Source organism: Manis javanica, chromosome 2 (genome assembly GCF_040802235.1).
Source record: "Manis javanica isolate MJ-LG chromosome 2, MJ_LKY, whole genome shotgun sequence".
NCBI classification, from domain to species: domain Eukaryota; kingdom Metazoa; phylum Chordata; class Mammalia; order Pholidota; family Manidae; genus Manis; species Manis javanica.
The window spans coordinates 81,711,182-81,731,505 of NC_133157.1; the positions used below are offsets into that span (position 1 = coordinate 81,711,182).

Below are 20,324 nucleotides of genomic sequence, written 5' to 3' on the forward strand. Positions count from 1 at the left end.
AAAAATTTCAGGAAATTAATGAGCAAAAATAAGGAAAAAGCCAGGTGAATGAAGAGAAAAATCCTGAAAGTAGAGACCTCACTGAAAATAGCAAAAAGTGTGCTAATAAGCATTGCCGAAAAGCTATAAAGGACAACAGATCAGCACTGAGGAAAAACTAAACAAAATGGAAGGGAACAAAAATATTCGAAGTATTAGGAAAATCATAGCCAAAGAAAATTCCATATAGTTGACCCTCGAGCAGTAAATGGGTTAGGGATGCTGAACCCCCATGTAGTCTTAAATCCACAAATAACTTCAAAACATAATTACTTATAGCCTACTGTTGATTGGAAGCCTTATACCAATAGCAGTCAGTTAACACATATTTTGTTATACACTGTATTCTTAGAATAAAGTAAGCTAGAGAAAAGAAAGTATTTTTGCAAATAGTCTCAAATGTCCTAATAATTTTCCAGTATATTGAAAAAAAATCTCTGTATTAAGTGAAACTGTGCAGTTCAAACCCATTTTGTTCTAGGGTCAACTGTGTACTCATAATTGGTGTCCCTTTAGAGGATAGACAAATAATGGAGCAAGAAAAAAAGTTAAAACTTTTATAGAAAGAAGAAAATATAATTAAATCTACAAGTTTAATTGAAAGGCTATAATATGTCCTAGGGAATATAATTTAAAAATTACTAATTGTTAGATATATCCTGATAAATTACTTTAGATATAAAGCCACAGTTATATGTACAGCCTGATTTCAGAGTTCTTCACATCAACATCAACATTCAATACATAAAGTGAGGAACAATATCTCAAAGTTTTTGGGTAAAAAACTGTGGTCCCAAAATTTTATGTCTATCCCAACTACCCATTAAGTGACACACACAGACAAATATTTTTAAACTTGCAAGAACTCTAGAAATATTTTTCTTCTTTTTCCTGAGGTAAAAAGATTGGAATCAAGAATAAAATTCAGCTTGCTTTGACATAAATGAAAAGCTATGGCAGAAAGGATAGACAGTGAGCATTAAATCTATTTCATTGTAGAACTATGGTGAAAACAGCTGTAGAAGTTAATTTTACTAAATGTAAGTCATGAACCTTGACAAGATAAAAGTAATTGTTTAACAAAAGTCAAAGGGATAACGGGGGAAGAAGGCTAGTTTTGTTTTCTTTCATATTGCAAGAGTCCAAACAGTAGTTAATATTGATAAATCTATTATGGTGTATAAATATATTTGAACAAATGTATCTGGTGATGAGGGAGATAACAATTCAAATTTGGTGGGAAAAGGAGGTGAAAATCATTGATTTTTTATGGGCAAGGAGATTAATAGATACCTATCTGAAGATATAGAACCTTAGAGGTATTTAATAAGCTTATAGTTGTAAAATTAACTACAAAAACTTCTTAATTATCAGGAAGTATACTAAAGTAAACCCTAGTGAATGATAGCAGTCAAAAGCATTACAGAGAGAAGTGTGTATTTTCTGAGAGAAGTGGGGACAAAAGTAAGATCTGGTTCTTGCTCTTCATTCCTTCTTTTCTTAAAAAAATTCAGTCCTAAAGCCATGAAGTGGGCCTGATCCAAGTGAGCATCTGTACTAGACTATATGTTAGAACCTGAACCAGGATTAGGATGCTGTCTGTGTAGGTGATGGGGTGGCTTGGTGCAGTGTGTTGCAATCATGTGGTAGGGAGGATGTCATAGGAGGACATTCCTTAGGTCCATTAAGCCTATGTGGGGTAAGGACATGTCTTTACATAGTAGTGGAGTGAGGAAGACATCTGCAAAGAGATGGTCCTGGGACAAGATTTTGAATGTAAGTGGCTTGAGGAGGGCATCGTCATGAAGGTAGTCTGGCTAGATTCACTACTTCCCTAGTAAGGTGAGAGGGTGTTTGCACAGGACAGCTGAGCCTGTGGTGCCTGTGCCTAAGCAGGATCAGGAGGGTGACCACATGGGAGCACATGTTTCGAGAGCCTTGAGTAGGGTGAGGAGGGAATGTCTGTAGGAGTGCAGTCTAGTGCAGGCTTTTAGAGCCTAGAAGCAGGCATGTGATAGCCTGTGCAGGTTGAGGAGGGCATATGTGAGTATGGCCTGGCATGGGGTATTAAAACCTGATGCAGGTTCATAAAGACAGCTGTGTGCAGCACTGTTGGAGACTTTGCAGGGGAAAATGGCATCTCTGTATGGAGGTGGCCTGGTATGGGGTTTCAGAATCAAAGAATGTTGAAGAAGATGTGCCTGTGGAAACTTTCCCAAGTGTAGGATATCAGATCGTAAGTGGGGCAAAGAGGGCATCTGTACAAGAGCACAGTCCAACATAGACCGTCAGAGCCTAAGAAGCAAGAGGAGGGTATCTGAGTGGAAAGGAGGTTCCATGAGGGGAGTTGCAACCTAAGCAGGTTGAGGAAGAGTGTCTGTACAGAAAGGTGGCCGGGCATGGAGTGTAGGAGCCCAAACGGAGTAGGGATTGTGGTGGCTTGGTTTAACTAAGGTGAGAACACATCTGTGTAGGTGAGGTGGATGTCAGTGATAGGAGATTGTAATGGGCTGAATAATAGCCCCAAATATATCAAGATTCTAATTCTCAGGACCTTACATGTGATTAAGTAAGAATCTTTTAATGAGATAATCTTGGATTATTTAGTTGAGCCCTAAATACCATCTTAGGTATCCTTCCTAAAAGAGAGGCAGAGGGAGATTGGACATACACAAGTGGAGAAGGTGATGTGAAGACAGAGGTAGAGATTGGTACAATGCTGCTATTGGCCAAGGAATTCCAACAGCCACAGAAGCTGGAAGAGGTAAGGAACAGACTTTCCCTTAGAGCCTTTTGATGAATGTCACCCTACCAACGTCTGTGTTTCTGCCCATGAAAACAGTGTTGAACTTATGGCCTTCAGAACTGTGAGAGAATAAATGTCTGTTGTCTTAAAACACCCAATTTGTGATAATTTGTTACAGCATCCTTAGAAACTAATACAAATATAATTACATATATAAACATATTGAGAATTATGCTGTGCCATATTTCTCAGAGTTGGGGAGTTGAGTTATGCTCATGTTTAGAAAGGGAGAAAACTAGATTGAAGTTCATGGTGTTGGATTGAAATTAAAGATATGGGTATAAATTCATAGTTTCTAGTATGTATAGATTGATATAGAAATAAGACGTAAGTATGTATATCAATATGTGTGTGAACATACATACCTATATATGTATGTCCATATACATACACATTTTCTAGCTTTTTTATCATGTAGAGAAATTGGGAGCAGTAATAACCTAATAGTAGTGAGCATACCTAACATTCAAGTCCGGCTTCCTAAGACTGTTGTCCACTAAAAACAAATGGGAGTAGGAGTCAACCAAGATGGTGACATAGGAGGCTCCTGAGCTCCCTTCCTTCCATGCACACACTAAATGTAGAGCTACACATGGAGCACTTCTTTCTAAAAGAGACCCAGGAACTAACTGAGCAACTCCTATACATGAAAGAAATGAGAAAGTACTTACATCAAAATGAGTAGGAAAGACTGAGATGCTTTCGCCATAAGCTTCACCCCCAACATGGCACCATACAATAGGGAGGGAACCCCCAACTCTCAGCTACTGAGGGATAGAGGATTAGCACCCCAGGTTTTAAGACTCCCTCTGGAAGGACAGCCTCTCAAAACACAAAACACAAAACACCTAGTTCAGAAAGCCAGTAGAGCTTGTGTCCATGAGACCCACAGGATTAGCCAACAAAGAAATACTTAATGGGTGTGCCAGCACTCACTGTGGCTTTTTGCACATGGGTCAACGCAGAGGAAGTAGGCAAAATCACCCATTTCCCAGTCTTTCCCTGAAAGAGGTTTGTTTGGATACTTCAAAAGCTGCTGCCTGAGGGCCAAGCTTCTAATTTCACAGGCACTAGGAACTGGTTGTGATTTTCTTTAGGGAAGCCAGAAGATACCTTGCCCACCTCCCCCAGCCCACTCCAAGTCACTATAGTATCTCCTTGGAAGCAACTTGTACACATTTACTCCCCAGCTTTTATGGCTGCCACCTGAGAGATGAGAACACAGATCATCTGGCTTGCTAGAGGGGCTTCCATTCATGAGTTCTGAAGGACTGTAGCAAACAAGTGATTCTTAACTGGCTATATCCCCCAAAGTTTCACCACAGAGGGAATAGGAAAATTGCCTTTCTCTCAATCTTTCCCTGAAGTAGTTTATCTGTACACTTTAAAAGCTGCTGCCTGAGTGCCAGGCTTCTAATTTAGCAAGTCATCTAGGGCCTGGCTGAGGTCTTCTAGAGACTGGAGAAACCAGCAGGCACCTTCTTCTAGCCCACTCCAATAATTAAACTCAGTTATCAGTATCTCCCAGGAAGGAACTTATACACATGGTACCTGAGTTTTTGCAGCTGCCAACTGAAGGACAAGCTCCTGGATCACCTGACTCTTCTAGCCAAAGGGGCTTGTATTCATGAGTCCTACAGGACTGTATTAAACAAATTTGTGCAGGAGCTGGCACCCAGGCTTAGCACTGAGGGATTAGGCAAAAATCCTATTTCCCAGTTTTTCTCTGGAAGGAGCTTTAATTACGTACCTTCCATCTGATGCCTGAAGGTCCAGCTTCTGATCAGCCTGTAGCAAAGTGCTGACTGTGACTCTCTGGGACACTGGTGGTTCTTGGCACACCTTCAACTACTGGGAACCATTAGGAATGAAGAAAGAGGCTTGGAGAATCATTAAAGTGAGAAAAAATTAGGAACTTGAGTGGGTTGACTGACAAGATTCATTTATATGAGATGAGACCTCTCTGTGAAGACCAGGAGACTGGCATTTTATCTAATGTGCAGAAAGCAAACAGAGTCAAGGAAAATAAAGAAACAGGAATATGTTCTAAATGAAATAAATACCTAGAAATAGATCTTAATGGAACAGAAATAAGTGATTTTCCTAATAGGAAGTTCAAAATAACATGAATATGAACAAAGTGAGAATTTCAACAAGGATGTAGAAAATATAAAAAGTATCAATTAGAAATTCACAGAGCTGAAAAATACAGTAACTGAATTGGAAAAATCAATAGAGGAGTTCAACAGCAGACTAGATCAAGTGGAAGAAAGGATCAGCAAACTCAAAAAGGGCAGTAGAATTCATCCAAATAAAGCAAGAAGAAGAAATTAAAGATGACTTATGGGATTTATGAGATACCATCATAAAAGACTATATATGCATTATTATAGGGGTCCCAGAAGGAAAAGAAGAGAAAGTGGCAGAAAGCTTATTCAAGGAAATGGTGACTGAAAATGTCCCTAATCTGGGGAAAGAAATAGGCATCTAGATTCAGGATGCCTCTAAATTATGAAACAAGAAGAATCCTAAGAGGCCCACAGCAATACACAATATAATTGTCAAAAGTTCAAAGGCAAGTGGAATCTCAAAGCAGCAAAAGACAAGCAACTTTTTATGTAAAAGGGAACTCCCAATAAAACTATCAGTAGATTTTTCAGCAGGAACCTTGCAGAAGAGCCGGGAAAAGGATCATTTTTAAAAGTGCTGAAAGAAAAACCTGCTAATCAAGAATATTCTACCCAGCAAAGTTACTCATAATGGAAGGAGGGATAATAAGTTTTCCAGATAAACAAAAGCTGAAGGAGTTAATCACCACTAGACCCACATCACAAGAAATGTTAAAGGGAGTTCTTCAAGCTGAAATGGAAGGAAGCTAATTAGTAACAGGAAAACATACAGAAGTATAACACTCACTGATAAAGGTAAATACACTGTCAAATTCATAATATGGTAGTAAATAAGTCACTTTATAACCCTAGTATGGTGATTAAAAGACAAAAGTTTTAATAGTAATTATAACTACAATAATGGATACACAGCATGAAAAGATGCAAATTGTGACATCAAAAACAAAATGTTGGGTAGGGGTGGCTTTTGTATTTATAATAGCTTAAAATAGACCTATAAATATAAAGTGTTTTGTATAAGCCTCATAGTAACTACAAAGCAAAAACCTACAGTAAATTACAAAATGTAAAGGGAAGGGAATTTAAAGCATGCCACTATAGAAAATCACCAAAGAAAACAAGAGACCAAGAGGAGATAAAAGGAAAACAGGGAATTACAAAATAACCAGAAAACAACAAAATGACAATGGTTAAATCTGTACCTAACAATAATTACAATAAATGTAAATGGACTAAGTTCTCCAATCAAAAGACAGATTGTAGTTAAAAGTTTGGCAAGTTTAGTTTATCATTCCAAAAAAACCAGCTCCTAGCTTTCATTGATTTTTTTTTTCCTTTCTTTTTTTGGTCTCTGTTTCATTTATTTCCACTCTGATCTTTATTATTTCCTTCTTTCTTCTGACTTTGAGCTTAATTTCTTCTTTTTCTAGTTTCTTGAGGTGTAAAGTTTGACATCTCTCTAATTTCTTAATATATGCATCACTGTAAACTTCCAGCTCAGTAATGCTTTTGCAGCATCCCATAGGTTTTGATATGTTGTATTTTCATTACCATCTTTTTGGAGCTATTTTTTATTCTCTTACCCATTGGTTGAGAAATGTGTTCTGTAGTTTTGTGTTTCTAAATATTCCAGCTTTTCTCTTTTGTTGATTTCTAGTTTTTACCATTGTGGTTGGAAAGGATAGTTGATATGTCTTCAGTCTTTTTAAATTTGCCAAGATTTGTTTTGTGTCTTATGTGATCTATCATGGAGAATGTTCCGTGTGTGCTTGAGAAGAATGTGGATTCTTCTTCTATTAAGTGCAATGTTCTATATATGTTTTATTAGGTCCATTTGATCTAAAGTATAGTTCAAGTACACTGTTTCGTTATTGATTTTTCTGTCTGGATTATCCAACCTTTGTTGAAAGTGAGTTTTGAAGTCTTCTGCTATTATTGTGTTGCTGTCTATTTCCCTGTGTGGATTTGTTACTATATTTGCTTTATATATTTTAGGTGCCCCTATGTTGGGTGCATAAATATTTACAATTATTATATCCTCCTGATGAATTGATTCCTTTATATAAATCATTATATAACAACCTTCTTTGTTTCCTGTTACAGTCTTTGGCTTAAAGTCTGTTTGTCTGATATAAATATAGCTACCCTTCTTTCTTTTGGTTTCCTTTTGTGTACTTTTTCCGTTAATTTTTCCAGCATAATTTACAATAGGTAATGTATGGAAACAACCTGTATCTACAGATGAGTGATAAAGAAAATACGGTATATATCTACAGTGGAATATTATTCAGCCCCAGAGGAAAGTGGGGGGGGAATTAGTTATGTGAGGTGATGGATGTATTAATTAATTTGGTGGGGGAAACTTTTCAGAATGTATATACATATAACAAATCATGTTGTACATTTGAAATATCTTACAATTTTATCATAAATTATACCTTAGTAAAGCTGGAAACAAGATACAAAAATGAAAGGAACTAGCATATCTTGGAGACCTGGGTGATTCCAGGACTAGGATAGGGAAAAATGAGCCTGGAACTTACTATGGAAGAAGTGAGTAAATGTTCAAAGGTTGATGGGGACATGCCGGTTGGACACAGTAGCAGCTTGAAGTGGAATTCACACATGCAAAGTTTGGGACAACTTGAGCATTGAAGTAAATATTTCTAATAGATTTTTATGTATGGAATAAAAGAAGGAGCTGTGTTTCCATAGTAATACAGGTAAATAAGTTAATAAATGGACAGTTTGATGATAATGAGCATATTTAGGTATCCTCTTCTCCTCCTCCAAATATAAATTAACCACAAAGGTAAAAGGAGTAACTCTACTGAAGAAACCTGTCAGACACTAACTTGATCAAGTGATCAAAGTTAACATTACCAGTAATGAATCAAATCACCATTTCTTTAATAGAGTGCAGTAAAGGAATTATGTCACTTCTATTACAGTTGGAAGATTTATAATCTGAATCTAATCACAAGGACACAAACCCATGTTTGGTTTGGGCATTACCCAAAACTACTGGTGTGCTAGATTGCACAGTTGTCAAGGTCATGGAAGCCCAGAGAAGACTAAAGCTTCTAGCTGCAGTTCTCTCTACCTGCAGCTTCCTTAAAGTGAGACTGTCCTTGGTCTGAGCCAGCAGCCACTGCCCCCCTCACTCCAGACTGAAGACTTGTGTGTCTGCTCCTGAATTTATGGAAGGCCACTTTTCAACTTAACAGAAATTTTCTTAAGTTTAGAAGAATTGGAATTACTTTCTAGCTATTGTCTTTTGGCTTAAATTTTGTCTTTGAATTTGAATATTTGCTCCTACAAAAAAGGAGCAGGAGTGCCAGGCTCCTGGTCTTACCAGCTTCAGAGACTAAAATTGAAGGACACTAAAAGTCAATGAAATTAGTACAATTTGTGATTCTGACGTAGATGTGAAGAAAGAACATTATTGGAACAGTTTGCAAAACTTGAATGAGGTCTGAGGATTAGATAATAGTGGTTGGTCATTGTTATTTTTTCAATTTTGATTGTATTGTGAATATATGAGAACATGTCTTTATAGGTATAATACTTATCAATGTAAGGGTAATTCAGTATTGACTGTACTTGAAACTTCACTGTAAGTTTGATACTGCTTCAAAAGATGAAAAGTTCACCTTAAAAAAACAACACGAAAAAGGAGATGAGTGTGCAGAGTATGTTAATGTCTTTTCTTAAGAAAGGAATATATGTAAATGGATAAATAATGGTATATCCATACAATGAAATACTTTTCAATAATAGAAAAGAATGAAGTACTGATGCACTCAACATAATGGATAAATCTTGGAAACATGCAGAAAGAAGCCAGATATAAAAGAGCGCATGTTTGTATGATTCTTTAAGTAGGAAAGACTAGAGAGAAAGCAGTCTATGGTTTCTGAGCATGGGAGTGATTGGTTGGGAAAGAGCACAGGGAACCTTTTGTGGAGATGGAAATGTTGTATTGTGTTGATTGTGGTGGCAGCTACATGGCTGTATATATTTTTCAAAACAACTGTAAGCTTAATATTTGTATTGTGTTATATTTAAATTATACCTCAATAAAATTGAAAAAAAAATAGGGTATGTGTAAAAACCCATACACAGAAGAAACATGGTTGTGGTTAGTTCTTTAGAGATGACCTGGGAGTCACAAGATGAACTGGGCAGAGACTTGAATTTCGTTGTGTGCCAGTTTGTTTCATTTGAAACTTTTTTATTATTTATGTGTATACCTATTAAAAAATATACACCAAAAACTTCACAATATGTAAATGTGCACGTAGTAGTATACCAGAAGTTACTCTGACCAATGATTATGATAGAATATTCATTGAGGCCAGGCCTTTGAGTTTAACAATTTTGGTTTAATACCTTTTGTAAGTTTTTGTTTATTGTGGTGAAATAAAGATAACATAAACTTTGCCATTTTAACCATTTTTCAGTGGCGTCAAGTAAGTTCACATCATCATGCAGCTAACACTGCTACCTTCTCCAGAACTTTTCATCTTCCCAAACTGAAAGTCCATACCAATTTAACAATAATTCTGCATTTCTCCACATCCCCAGTCTCTGGCAACTACTGTTCAGTTTTCTGTTTCTAAGAATTGGACTATTCTACGTACCTCATGTAAGTGGGCTCTACAATATCTGTTCATTTATGTTTGCCTTATTTCATATAGCATAATGTTGCATATTTTATAAAAATATATTAGTAGTCAATAAGTGCAGAATCACAACAGATCCTCAACAGCTTCTGCATTGTTTTCCGTAATTCTTTCCAACATCAGAGCATCCAAAACTAATTATTTCAGTAAATCTGACTATAAATTACCTTTGCAACTTAGGAGAGGTGTATTGTCTAAAAATGATAGAATGTTTCTATGTCTCTTTTTTTTTATTTTTTTTATTTTGGTATCATTAATCTACAGTTACATGAAGGACATTATGTTTACTAGGCTCCCCCCTTCACCAAGTCCCCCCCACATCCCCGTTCACAGTCACTGTCCATCAAAATAGTAAGATACTGTAAAATTACTACTTGTCACCAAGTTCACAGTCACTGTCCTTCAACATAGTAAGATGCTGTAAAATCACTACTTGTCTTCTCTGTGTTGTACAGCCCTCCCTGTGCCCCCCTCAACACTATACATGCTAATTGTAATGCCCCCTTTCTTTTCTTCCCGCCCTTATCCCTCACTTCCCACCCGCCCTCCCCAGTCCCTTTCCCTTTGGTAACTGTAGTCCATTCTTGGGTTCTGTGCTTCTGCTGCTGTTTTGTTCCTTCAGTTTTCTTTTGTTCTTATACTCCACATATGAATGAAATCATTTGGTACTTGTCTTTCTCTGCCTGGCTTATTTCACTGAGCATAATACCCTCTAGCTCCATCCATGTTGTTGCAAATGGTAGGATTTGGTTTTTTCTTATGGCTGAGTAATATTCCATTGTGTATATGTACCACATCTTCTTTATCCATTCATCTACTGATGGACATTTAGGTTGCTTCCATATCTTGGCTATTGTAAATAGTGCAGTGATAAACATACGGGTGCATCTGTCTTTTTCAAACTGGAGTGCTGCATTCTTAGGGTAAATTCCTAGAAGTGGAATTCGTGGGTCAAATGGTATTTCTTTTTGAGTATTTTGAGGAACCTCCATACTGCTTTCCACAATGGTTGAACTAATTTACATTCTCACCAGCAGTGTAGGAGGGTTCCCCTTTCTCCACAACCTCACCAACATTTGTTGTTGTTTGTGTTTTGGATGATAGCCATCCTTACTGGTGTGAGATGATATTGTGGTTTTAATTTGCATTTCTGTGATGACAAGTGATATGGAGCATCTTTTCATATGTCTGTTGGCCATCTGAATTTCTTCTTTAGAGAACTGTCTGTTCAGCTCCTCTGCCCATTTTTTAATTGGATTATTTGCTTTTTGTTTGTTGAGGTGTGTGAGCTCTTTATATATTTTGGATGTCAACCCTTTATCGGATCTGTCATTTTCGAATGTATTCTCCTATACTGTAGGATACCTTTTTGTTCTATTGATGGTGTCCTTTGCTGTACAGAAGCTTTTCAGCTTGATATAGTCCCATTTGTTCATTTTTGCTTTTGTTTCCCTTGCCTGGGGAGATATGTTCAAGAAGAGGTCACTCATGTTTATGTCTAAGAGATTTTTGCCTATGTTTTTTTCTAAGAGTTTTATGGTTTCATGACTTACATTCAAGTCTTTGATCCATTTCGAATTTACTTTTGTGTATGGGGTTAGACAGTGATCCAGTTTCATTCTCTTACATGTAGCTGTCCAGTTTTGCCAGCACCATCTGTTGAAGAGACTGTCATTTCCCTATTGTATGTCCATGGCCACTTTATCGAATATTAGTTGACCATATATGTTTGGGTTAATGTTGGGAGTCTCTATTCTGTTCCATTGGTCTGTGGCCCTGTGCTTGTGCCAGTACCAAACTGTCTTGATTACTGTGGCTTTGTAGTAGAGCTTGAAGTTGTGGAGTGAGACCCCCTCCCCCCCCACTTTATTCTTCCTTCTCAGGATTGCTTTAGCTATTCGGGGTCTTTGGTGTTTCCATATGAATTTTTGAACTATTCGTTCCAGTTCATTGAAGAAAGCTGTTGGTAATTTGATAGGGATTGCATTGAATCTGTATATTGCTTTGGGCAGGATGGCCATTTTGATGATATTAATTCTTCCTAGCCAAGAGCATGGGATGAGTTTCCATTTGTTAGTGACCTCTTTAATTTCTCTTAAGAGTGTCTTAGAGTTTTCAGGGTATAGGTCTTTCACTTCCTTGGTTAGGTTTATTCCTAGGTATTTTATTCTTTTTGATGCTATTGTGAATGGAATTGTCTTACTGATTTCTCTTTCTATTAGTTTGTTAGTGTATAGGAAAGCCACAGATTTCTGTGTGTTGATTTTGTATCCTGTAACTTTGCTGAATTCCGATATCAGTTCTAGTAGTTTTGTAGTGGAGTCTTTAGGGTTTTTTATGTACAATATTATGTCATCTGCAAATAGTGACAGTTTCACGTCTTCTTTACCAATCTGGATTCCTTGTATTTCTTTGTTTTGTCTAATTGCCTTGGCTAGGACCTCCAGTACTATGTTGAATAACAGTGGGGAGAGTGGGCATCCCTGTCTTGTTCCTAATCTCAGAGGAAAAGCTTTCAGCTTCTCTCTTTTCAGTATGGTGTTGGCTGTGGGTTTATCGTATATGGCCTTTATTATGTTGAGGTACTTGCCCTCTATACCCATTTTGCTGAGAGTTTTTATCATGAATGGATGTTGAATTTTGTCAAATGCTTTTTCAGCATCTATGGAGATGATCATGTGGTTTTTGTCTCTCTTTTTGTTGATGTGGTGGATGATGTTGATGGATTTTCGAATGTTCTACCATCCTTGCATCCCTGGGATCATTCTCACTTGGTCATGGTGTATGATACTTTTGATATATTTTTGAATTCAGTTTGCTAATATTTTATTGAGTATTTTTGCATCTACGTTCATCAGGGATATTGGTCTGTAATTTTCTTTTTTGGTGGGGTCTTTCCCTGGTTTTGATATTAGGGTGATGTTGGCTTCATAGAATGAGTTTGGGAGTATTCCCTCCTCTTCTATTTTTTGGAAAACTTTAAGGAGAATAGGTATTGTATCTTCTCTGTATGTCTGATAAAATTCCGAAGTAAATCCATCTGGCCCAGGGGTTTTTTTCTTGGGTAGCTTTTGGATTACCTCCATGTGTTTGTGAGCCTTTTTGCTTTCTTTGTACCGTTTATTTATAGTTTTATGCATTTGTGGTCTGAAAAGTTGGTTGGTAGGATTTCAGTCTTTTGGAATTTACTGAGGCTCTTTTTGTGGCTTAGTATGTGGTCTATTCTGGAGAATGTTCCATGTGCACTTGAGAAGAATGTGTATCCTGTTGCTTTTGGATGTAGAGTTCTGTAGATGTCTATTAGGTCCATCTGTTCTAGTGTGTTGTTCAGTGCCTCTGTGTCCTTACTTATTTTCTATCTGGTGGATCTGTCCTTTGGAGTGAGTGGTGTGTTGAAGTCTCCCGAAATGAATGCATTGCAGTCTATTTCCTCCTTTAATTCTGTTAGTATTTGTTTCAGGTATGTTGGTGCTCCTGTATTGGGTGCATATATATTTATAATGGTTATATCCTCTTGTTGGACTGAGCCCTTTGTCATTATGTAATGTCCTTCTTTATCTTTTGTTACTTTCTTTATTTTGAAGTCTATTTTATCTGATACCAGTATTGCAACACCTGCTTTTTTCTCTCTGTTGTTTGCACGAAATATCTTTTTCCATTCCTTGAGTTTAAGTCTGTGCATGTCTTTGGGTTTGAGGTGAGTCTCTTGTAAGCAGCATATGGATGGGTCTTGCTTTTTTATCCATTCTATTACTGTGTCTTTTGATTGGTGCATTCAGTCCATTTACATTTAGGGTGATTATTGAAAGGTATGTACTTATTGCCATTGCAGGCTTTAAGTTTGTGGTTACCAAAGGTTCAAGATTAGCTTCTTTACTGTCTTACTGTCTAACCTAACTCGCTTATTGAGCTATTATAAACATGGTCTGATGATTCTTTATTTCTCTCCCTTCTTACTCCTCCTCCTCCATTCTTCATATGTTGGGTGTTTTGTTCTGTGCTCTTTTTAGGAGTGCTCCCATCTAGAGCAGTCCCTGTAATATGCCCTGTAGAGGTGGTTTGTGGGAGGCAAATTCCCTCAACTTTTGCTTGTCTGGGAATTGTTAAATCCCTCCTTCATATTTAAATGATATTCGTGCCTCATACAGTAGTCTTGGGTCGAGGCCCTTCTGTTTCATTGCATTAAGTATATCATGCCATTCTCTTCTGGCCTATAGGGTTTCTGTTGAGAAGTCTGATAGCCTGATGGGTTTTCCTTTGTAGGTAACCTTTTTTTTCTCTCTGGCTGCCTTTAATACTTTGTCCTTGTCTTTGATCTTTGCCATTTTAATTATTATGTGTCTTGGTGTTGCCCTCCTTGGATCCCTTGTCATGGGAGTTCTGTGTACCTCTGTGGTCTGAGAGGCCATTTCCTCCCCTGGTTTGGGGAAGTTTTCAGCAATTATTTCTTCAAAGACACTTTCTACCCCTTTTTCTCTCTCTTCTTCTTCTGGTACCCCTATAATGTGGATATTGTTACATTTCAATTGGTCACTCAGTTCTCTTAAAATTCTTTCATTCCTGGAGATCCTTTTATCTCTCTCTGCTTCAGCTTCTCTGCGTTCCTGTTCTCTGTTTTCTAGTCCATTAATGGTCTCTTGCATCTCGTCCATTCTGTTTTGAAGTCCTTCCAGAGCTTGTTTTATTTCTGTATTCTACCTCCTTAGTTCTTGCATATTTCTCTGCAAGTCCATCAGCATGGTTATGACTTTTGTTTTGAATTCTTTTTCAGGAAGACTGGTTAAATCTGTCTCCCCAGGTTCCTTCTCAGGGGAAGATGTAGCAGATGTCGAAGCTATCTGGGTTAGTCTTGTCTGGATCAAATTGTTTTGCCTTTTCATGTTAATAGGTGCAATGGTAAGCTATTTACTTTCTGTCAGCTGGGAGGGCCAAGGGTTTCCACTAGCTCCTGGCCTCTTTTTACTGGGACAACTGCGACCCCTCGTGGCTTGTGTTGGGCAATTGCATGTAGTCTGGGTCTCCGTATCTTGCCCAGCCGGTATGGAGGAAGCTCCCTTGCGGTGGTTGTGGCCAGCCTCAGGCTTCTGCTCTGCTATGGCGGGGCCCCCGGGGGGTAATGGGGGGGGGCTGTTTGGCTGTTTACCTACATGAGGGGTCACAGAGCTGTTGCCCAGGGGGTTAGTGCGCCTGGGGTTCCCTGGAATTTCCAGCTGCTGGACTTTGACCCGATTAGCCTCCGTCTAGCTGTGTCGTCCCTGTCCCTTTAAGACTTTCAAAAAGCACTCGCTTTTCTTTGTCACAGGGGCGCCAGCTTCGGGACCCGCTCAAAGGTCTTGCTGTCCTGTTTCCCTAGTTTTCCAGCACCCCACGCATGCACTGTGTCTGCGCTCTGGTGCGGATGGCTAGGGCTGGGTGTTTTAGCAGTCCTGGGCTCCCTCTCCCTCCCGCTCCAACTCCTCTCCTCCGCTGGGAGCTGGGGTGAGGGGCGCTTGGGTCCCGTCGAGCCGGGGCTTGTATCTTACCCCTTTCACCAGGCGCTGGGTTCTCACAGGTCTGGATGTAGTCTGGCTGTTGTCCTGTGTCTTCTGGTCTCTTAGGATTAGTTGTATTTGTTGTATTTTCAAAAATATATATGTTTTTGGGAGGGGATTCCCACTCTCCTACTCACGCCGCCATCTTGGCTCCGCCTCTCTGTTTCTATGTCTCTTGACTAATTTCCAGATCTTTAATTTTGGCATCTAATTAATAGAATAACTTAGTTTGAGGAGTTAAGTCAAAGTACATTGTTACTATGAATCTTTTATCTAAGGATCTTGTGCTGTTTGTAATACTTTTCTGCTATTAATGAAGACTGGTTATCTAACAAGAATTTTTAGTAACTAAAACACTCTAAACCAGTGTGGTACAATGTTCTGAAAATAGTAATTAAACTATTATTTTATTTTTAAAAGAGTGCTAGCATACTGGTTTAGAGTATGCTAGTGTGAGGAGAAAATCTCACTTGAAATTCTTGTACTGAGAAACATTGTATTTAGGAAGTATTTTAACTGGAAAACCAAGATAATTTTTGAACACCCACAGAGTTGTAAAATGATGAGAGTCAAGAAGTTTTCTTGTCTGATCTGTGTCCAGTTCAATTCAAGAAAATTTTATTGAGCAGAGAACATGCTGCATAGAAAGTGGTATGAATTATCTTGTTTCCTGAGCTCATTTAGTAAGAGCTGTTCATGTTATTTTTATATAAGACAGTCTGAGATAAATTGTACAGTAGGGATTTATGATATATAATGGGAAAATATTAAAACAGTTTATTCTGGGAGGAGTTTGGGTGGTAACGCTTTTAGCATTTCTTAGGTTATGTTATCATCAAACCAAATGCAAACTCATGCGTGGATTTTAGCCCCTCTCCTGCTCAACTCTATTCTGTACCTTGAATAACTACTTCAGTTTCTTAAAATAGCTCAGTTCTTACACTCTTTTCTATTTAGGCAAGTTTTCATGTCTTGCATAGGGTGGTTACAGAGTCCTTATGCATGAGATTCAACAGCAGCTGAAACTTCAAAATAGTTCCTGGGAACCACTTTACCCACTAACCATTAACAAGGTCCAGAAAAATGTAGAGGGGAAATTTAAATGTATGTGGAGAATGGAGAAAAAGCATGCAGATAACTTATAATTTTGTGCATAAGGACTTGGTTCCCACTCAATTTATATGCATCTGTTTTTACTGAGTCTGGAGAAACTGAGTCGGAAAATTGCAGCTCCCTGTGGAAAAAAGAAAAGGAGCCATATTCTCTGTCCTCTCGGCCTTTAATATGTTTTGAATACTTTGTTCTAACCTTTTGTCCTTTGAATGATTTATCATATAGGTCTTTCTTAGCCTTCACTTCTAGGAAGTCATCTTGTTTAATTTTTCCATGGATTAGATGCTTCTGTTACATCCTGGGCTTATCCATGCTGAATTAAAGTTGCTTATATTTGTTTAGACCAGAGTTTCTCACCTGGAGCCTCCCAGGGACATTTGGCAATGTCTGGGTTCATTTTTGCTTTAATAATTATGGGGATGCTACCAGCATTAGTGGGAAGAAGTCAGGGATGCTGCTAAACACCCTGTAGTCTACAGGACAGCTGAATTCATTTCAGAAGTTAATACTGTTTTATATTGCATTTTTTAGTTTGTGTAAAAATAAATGTTCTACCAAGTATCTTGTATTTGATACCTGTTTCCCCATTAGTGTTTACTACTCCTCATGGTGATACTGATTTTCATGAGTGGCTATTATCTATTTATCTTCTGTGTGTGGTTTGAAGCCTTAAAATAGGTATTTTAATTAATATACCTATATTATTAACATACTGATATTCCTGGGTAATCATTTTAGATGCATATTAGAATACTTTGAGGGAAAATAAAAGTCTAACATACAGTTTAAGTGTCTGGATTCTGTGCATTTATCATTGAAGCCCAAAGCTTGAAGTACAAAATTTTTTTTCTATAGGGTTAGCAGGAATTTGTAAAGCACCTTCCAGGAACCAACCAGATTTCTTTTCCTTATATAAAAGAGGCTTCCTACAGCCTGGTCATCACTACTTTTACCCTGGTTCTAAGTGAAGTGTTACAAATCAGAAATTCAAACTATTTTATTTTAGTGGTAGCAGTCCTTTTGTTTTGAGCATGCATATCTGTCATTCAGAAAACATGTATGCAATGCCTGTTATGAGCCAGGTATTTTGGTGCTTGGGACACAGACAGTTCCTGCTTTCAGAAGAACTCAGGGACAGGGAGAAGTGATCTAATCCCACCTAGACAGTGTGGGGGAGGACCAGGGAAGAGAGGGAATTCAAGCTATTGCAAGTCTCCCAGGCTAAGAAGGGGTAGATTTGACAGGTAGAATAGTTTAAGTAAAGAGGCATAATAAAACATATTTGTAAGCCACCATGCTTGCTTATAATTTATGGTGTGTAGGGAATAGGGAATATTAAAAGATGATTTTCACAAAAAAAACCATGACTCATGCAGATTAAAAAAATGAATGTGTTAAGGATTTTGTTAAACTTACTCAATGACATAGCCAGACACGAAAAGTTTTAAAACACACATTTATATGGAGCAATGGAATGCTGAAATAAATTATAAGTGGAGGCAAAACCTTTCTGTAGAGTGGGAAGTCCGTTGAATTCTCTACCAGACAAGATGGAATTTGCAAATGTCCATCAATTACCTACAACTGATGGATATTAATTAGCTCCCACAGAATCAATCTAACAATGCATAGTGGTCCATTGAAGTACAAATTTTTTTTTCTATAGTGTTAGAAACCTGTAAAGCACCTTCCAGTAATCAACCACAGACTTTTTACTGTATATAAAAGAGACTCAACTAAATTTTTGGATTAGGAGAGTGAAACTGTTGCCAACTCAGTATGACTTTGCTCCTTGATGAGTTGAAGGCAAAAACCTTCACCAGAAGTAATCACAGAAAGTAAATTTTTTTTGCAGCAAATAAGGAGACTATGGAGGATCACTTCCAAAGCTGTGGCTCCATAAAGGGAAGATTTTGTCATCATATGTAGAGGTGGTTGTAAGTTCACACATGGGCAGTTTGAAAACATCTCTACATACATCGCTGTGCCTAGATTTGTGTTGCAGCTCCCCCTTTAGTGCAGATTTTACTATGATAATGAGGCAACTCTTGGACACTTCCTGGTGTAGGTGTCACTTCTGTGGCTTGGTCCAGATTGGTTCAGAACAGTAAGCAATTGCATCTCTTCCTGGAATTTAACTGGAAAACAACTTTGGAGGTGGTTTGGAAACCTTAGGATCTTAAAATAGAAATGGGTCAAAACAGACTTTTGAGCTGCTCAGGGCATTACCAGTAACAGAATCAGGTTGTAATTTAGTTAAGACAGTTGAGATGGCAGTGTATTTTAATTCGCAGTGTAGGATTAATTCGTGAGGGGACAGGCAATGCAGGGAAGCTAGTTTGACTGTTTCACTGGCAGTAAGTGTGAAGTGGGAGATTAGATAATCAATAGACACAAAGTGGAATACCTAGACATGGACTGATGAAATAAAGCATATGAGGTAAGAGGTAAGGACAGTGGGTCATTTTACTGAGAAAGTCAATGTAAGAGGAGAAGCAATGTTTGGGGCAAGATAAAGGGTAGCTCTTGGACATGTGCCTTTTGAGATACTGTGGGATGCCAAGATGGAAATGTCCATTCTGTAGTTAGAAATCATAGGTTTGGAACTCAGGAGAAAGATTGTAGGCTAATTATTTTAGTCTTGAAATCATTGGTTAAATTAAAATTTATATAAAAATAACTTCAGACAGAGAAGACTTAAGTATGGAAAGGAGGAAGAAGGCCAGGTTCTCTGGGGAACATCTTTATTTGCATGATCCTCAGCTACAATTATGATGTATGTCTCAGTAGCATTATTAAAATTTGGTTAGGTATTTGTTTGCTTTTAATTCTTAATGATGCCTGTTTAATTTTATCTTTCATTGACATCTAAAACTATTTTTCTTTATTCTTAATTTGTATTCCCCCAGAAGACCTTTTGAGTGCCAAATTCTTAATCATTTTTTCTTTCAGAGATATACATCCTCCTTTTAGATTTCAAGTTGAGAATGGCTTAATGTGGAGCTTTGAGCTAGTGTGAAGAGTGAGATCACCAGCAGAGAATGGGAAAGAGGGACTCACCCTTAGGGCTCTTGTAATATGTTATTTTTTTACAGCATTGTGATCTTCTGCAATTACATCTGAATACCAAATGCATCCCAGACTCATGGGGGTCGGGTGTGGGTAGGGACTGTTCCCCACTGTTTTGCATTATTAGGGAGCTAAGTTTGAGTTGATTCTATTGCTCAGTAATGGAAGGAAGACAAGCCTACATTTGTGTTCCCATGTTACCATTTTATGTTTCTTCACAATCTCATGGTTAGTGTGGGATTGCCTTTTTTTTTTTTTTTTTGAGGGATTATATTGACCCTGTTTTATCCTATTCTTGGCTTGGAGGCCACTTTGAGGTACAAACCCCTCCTTCACTACTACCACCCCATGTAAGTGGGAAGCACAATCTTAGGTTATTAACTCTGCTTATCTCATTTTAAAAAATGCATATATATAGGTATATTCATTATAAATTATAAAATCCATTTAGAGAGCACTGTGATTTGGATTTGGAGATGTTTTTCAAAATGACCTCTTTTGATACTTAGCAGTATTTGAGGTTTACAATTCAGAGAAATATTGAAAATATTTCTTCTTTTTCTTTTTAGATCATCCAGTTATGATGGGTTTTGAGCCCCTTGTTAACCAGAGGCTACTTCCACCCACCTTCCCTCGATATGCAAAAATAATTAAAAGGGAAGAAATGGTCAACTATTTTACAAGGTTAATAGAAAGAATAAAAACTGTCTGTGAGGTGGTCAATTTAACAAATTTACATTGCATCCTGGTAAGTAAAAATCTCTGTTCTGGAATATAACTTTGAGTTTAACACAGAATAGTTTATTACTTTTTAGAGACTCACTGTCTGAAGGGTAAATAAGCTTACCTATTTTCTGTGATAGCTAGAGGATTAAGTGGTGTGTGGGGGTTAGTGTGTATGCTTTTTTCCCCCTATTTAATCCTCATAAGGATTTCATACTATCTATTTGAA

The 20,324-nt window shown here is 37.7% G+C and overlaps 1 protein-coding gene across 3 annotated transcripts in view; it reads left to right on the plus strand.

Moving 5' to 3' along the window:
• The window catches only part of NAA35 (N-alpha-acetyltransferase 35, NatC auxiliary subunit), an 84,089-nt gene that overhangs the window by 42,248 nt on the left and 21,517 nt on the right, over window positions 1-20,324 (plus strand). For all 3 annotated transcript variants that reach the window (XR_012127774.1, XM_017679248.3, XM_073228733.1), the window contains exon 12: window positions 19,942-20,120. Coding sequence is in view for 2 of the 3 variants with exons in the window: in XM_017679248.3 (XP_017534737.2) it covers window positions 19,942-20,120 (179 nt within the window). In the remaining variant the exon portion in view is untranslated. The remainder of the gene's footprint in view (window positions 1-19,941; window positions 20,121-20,324) is intronic.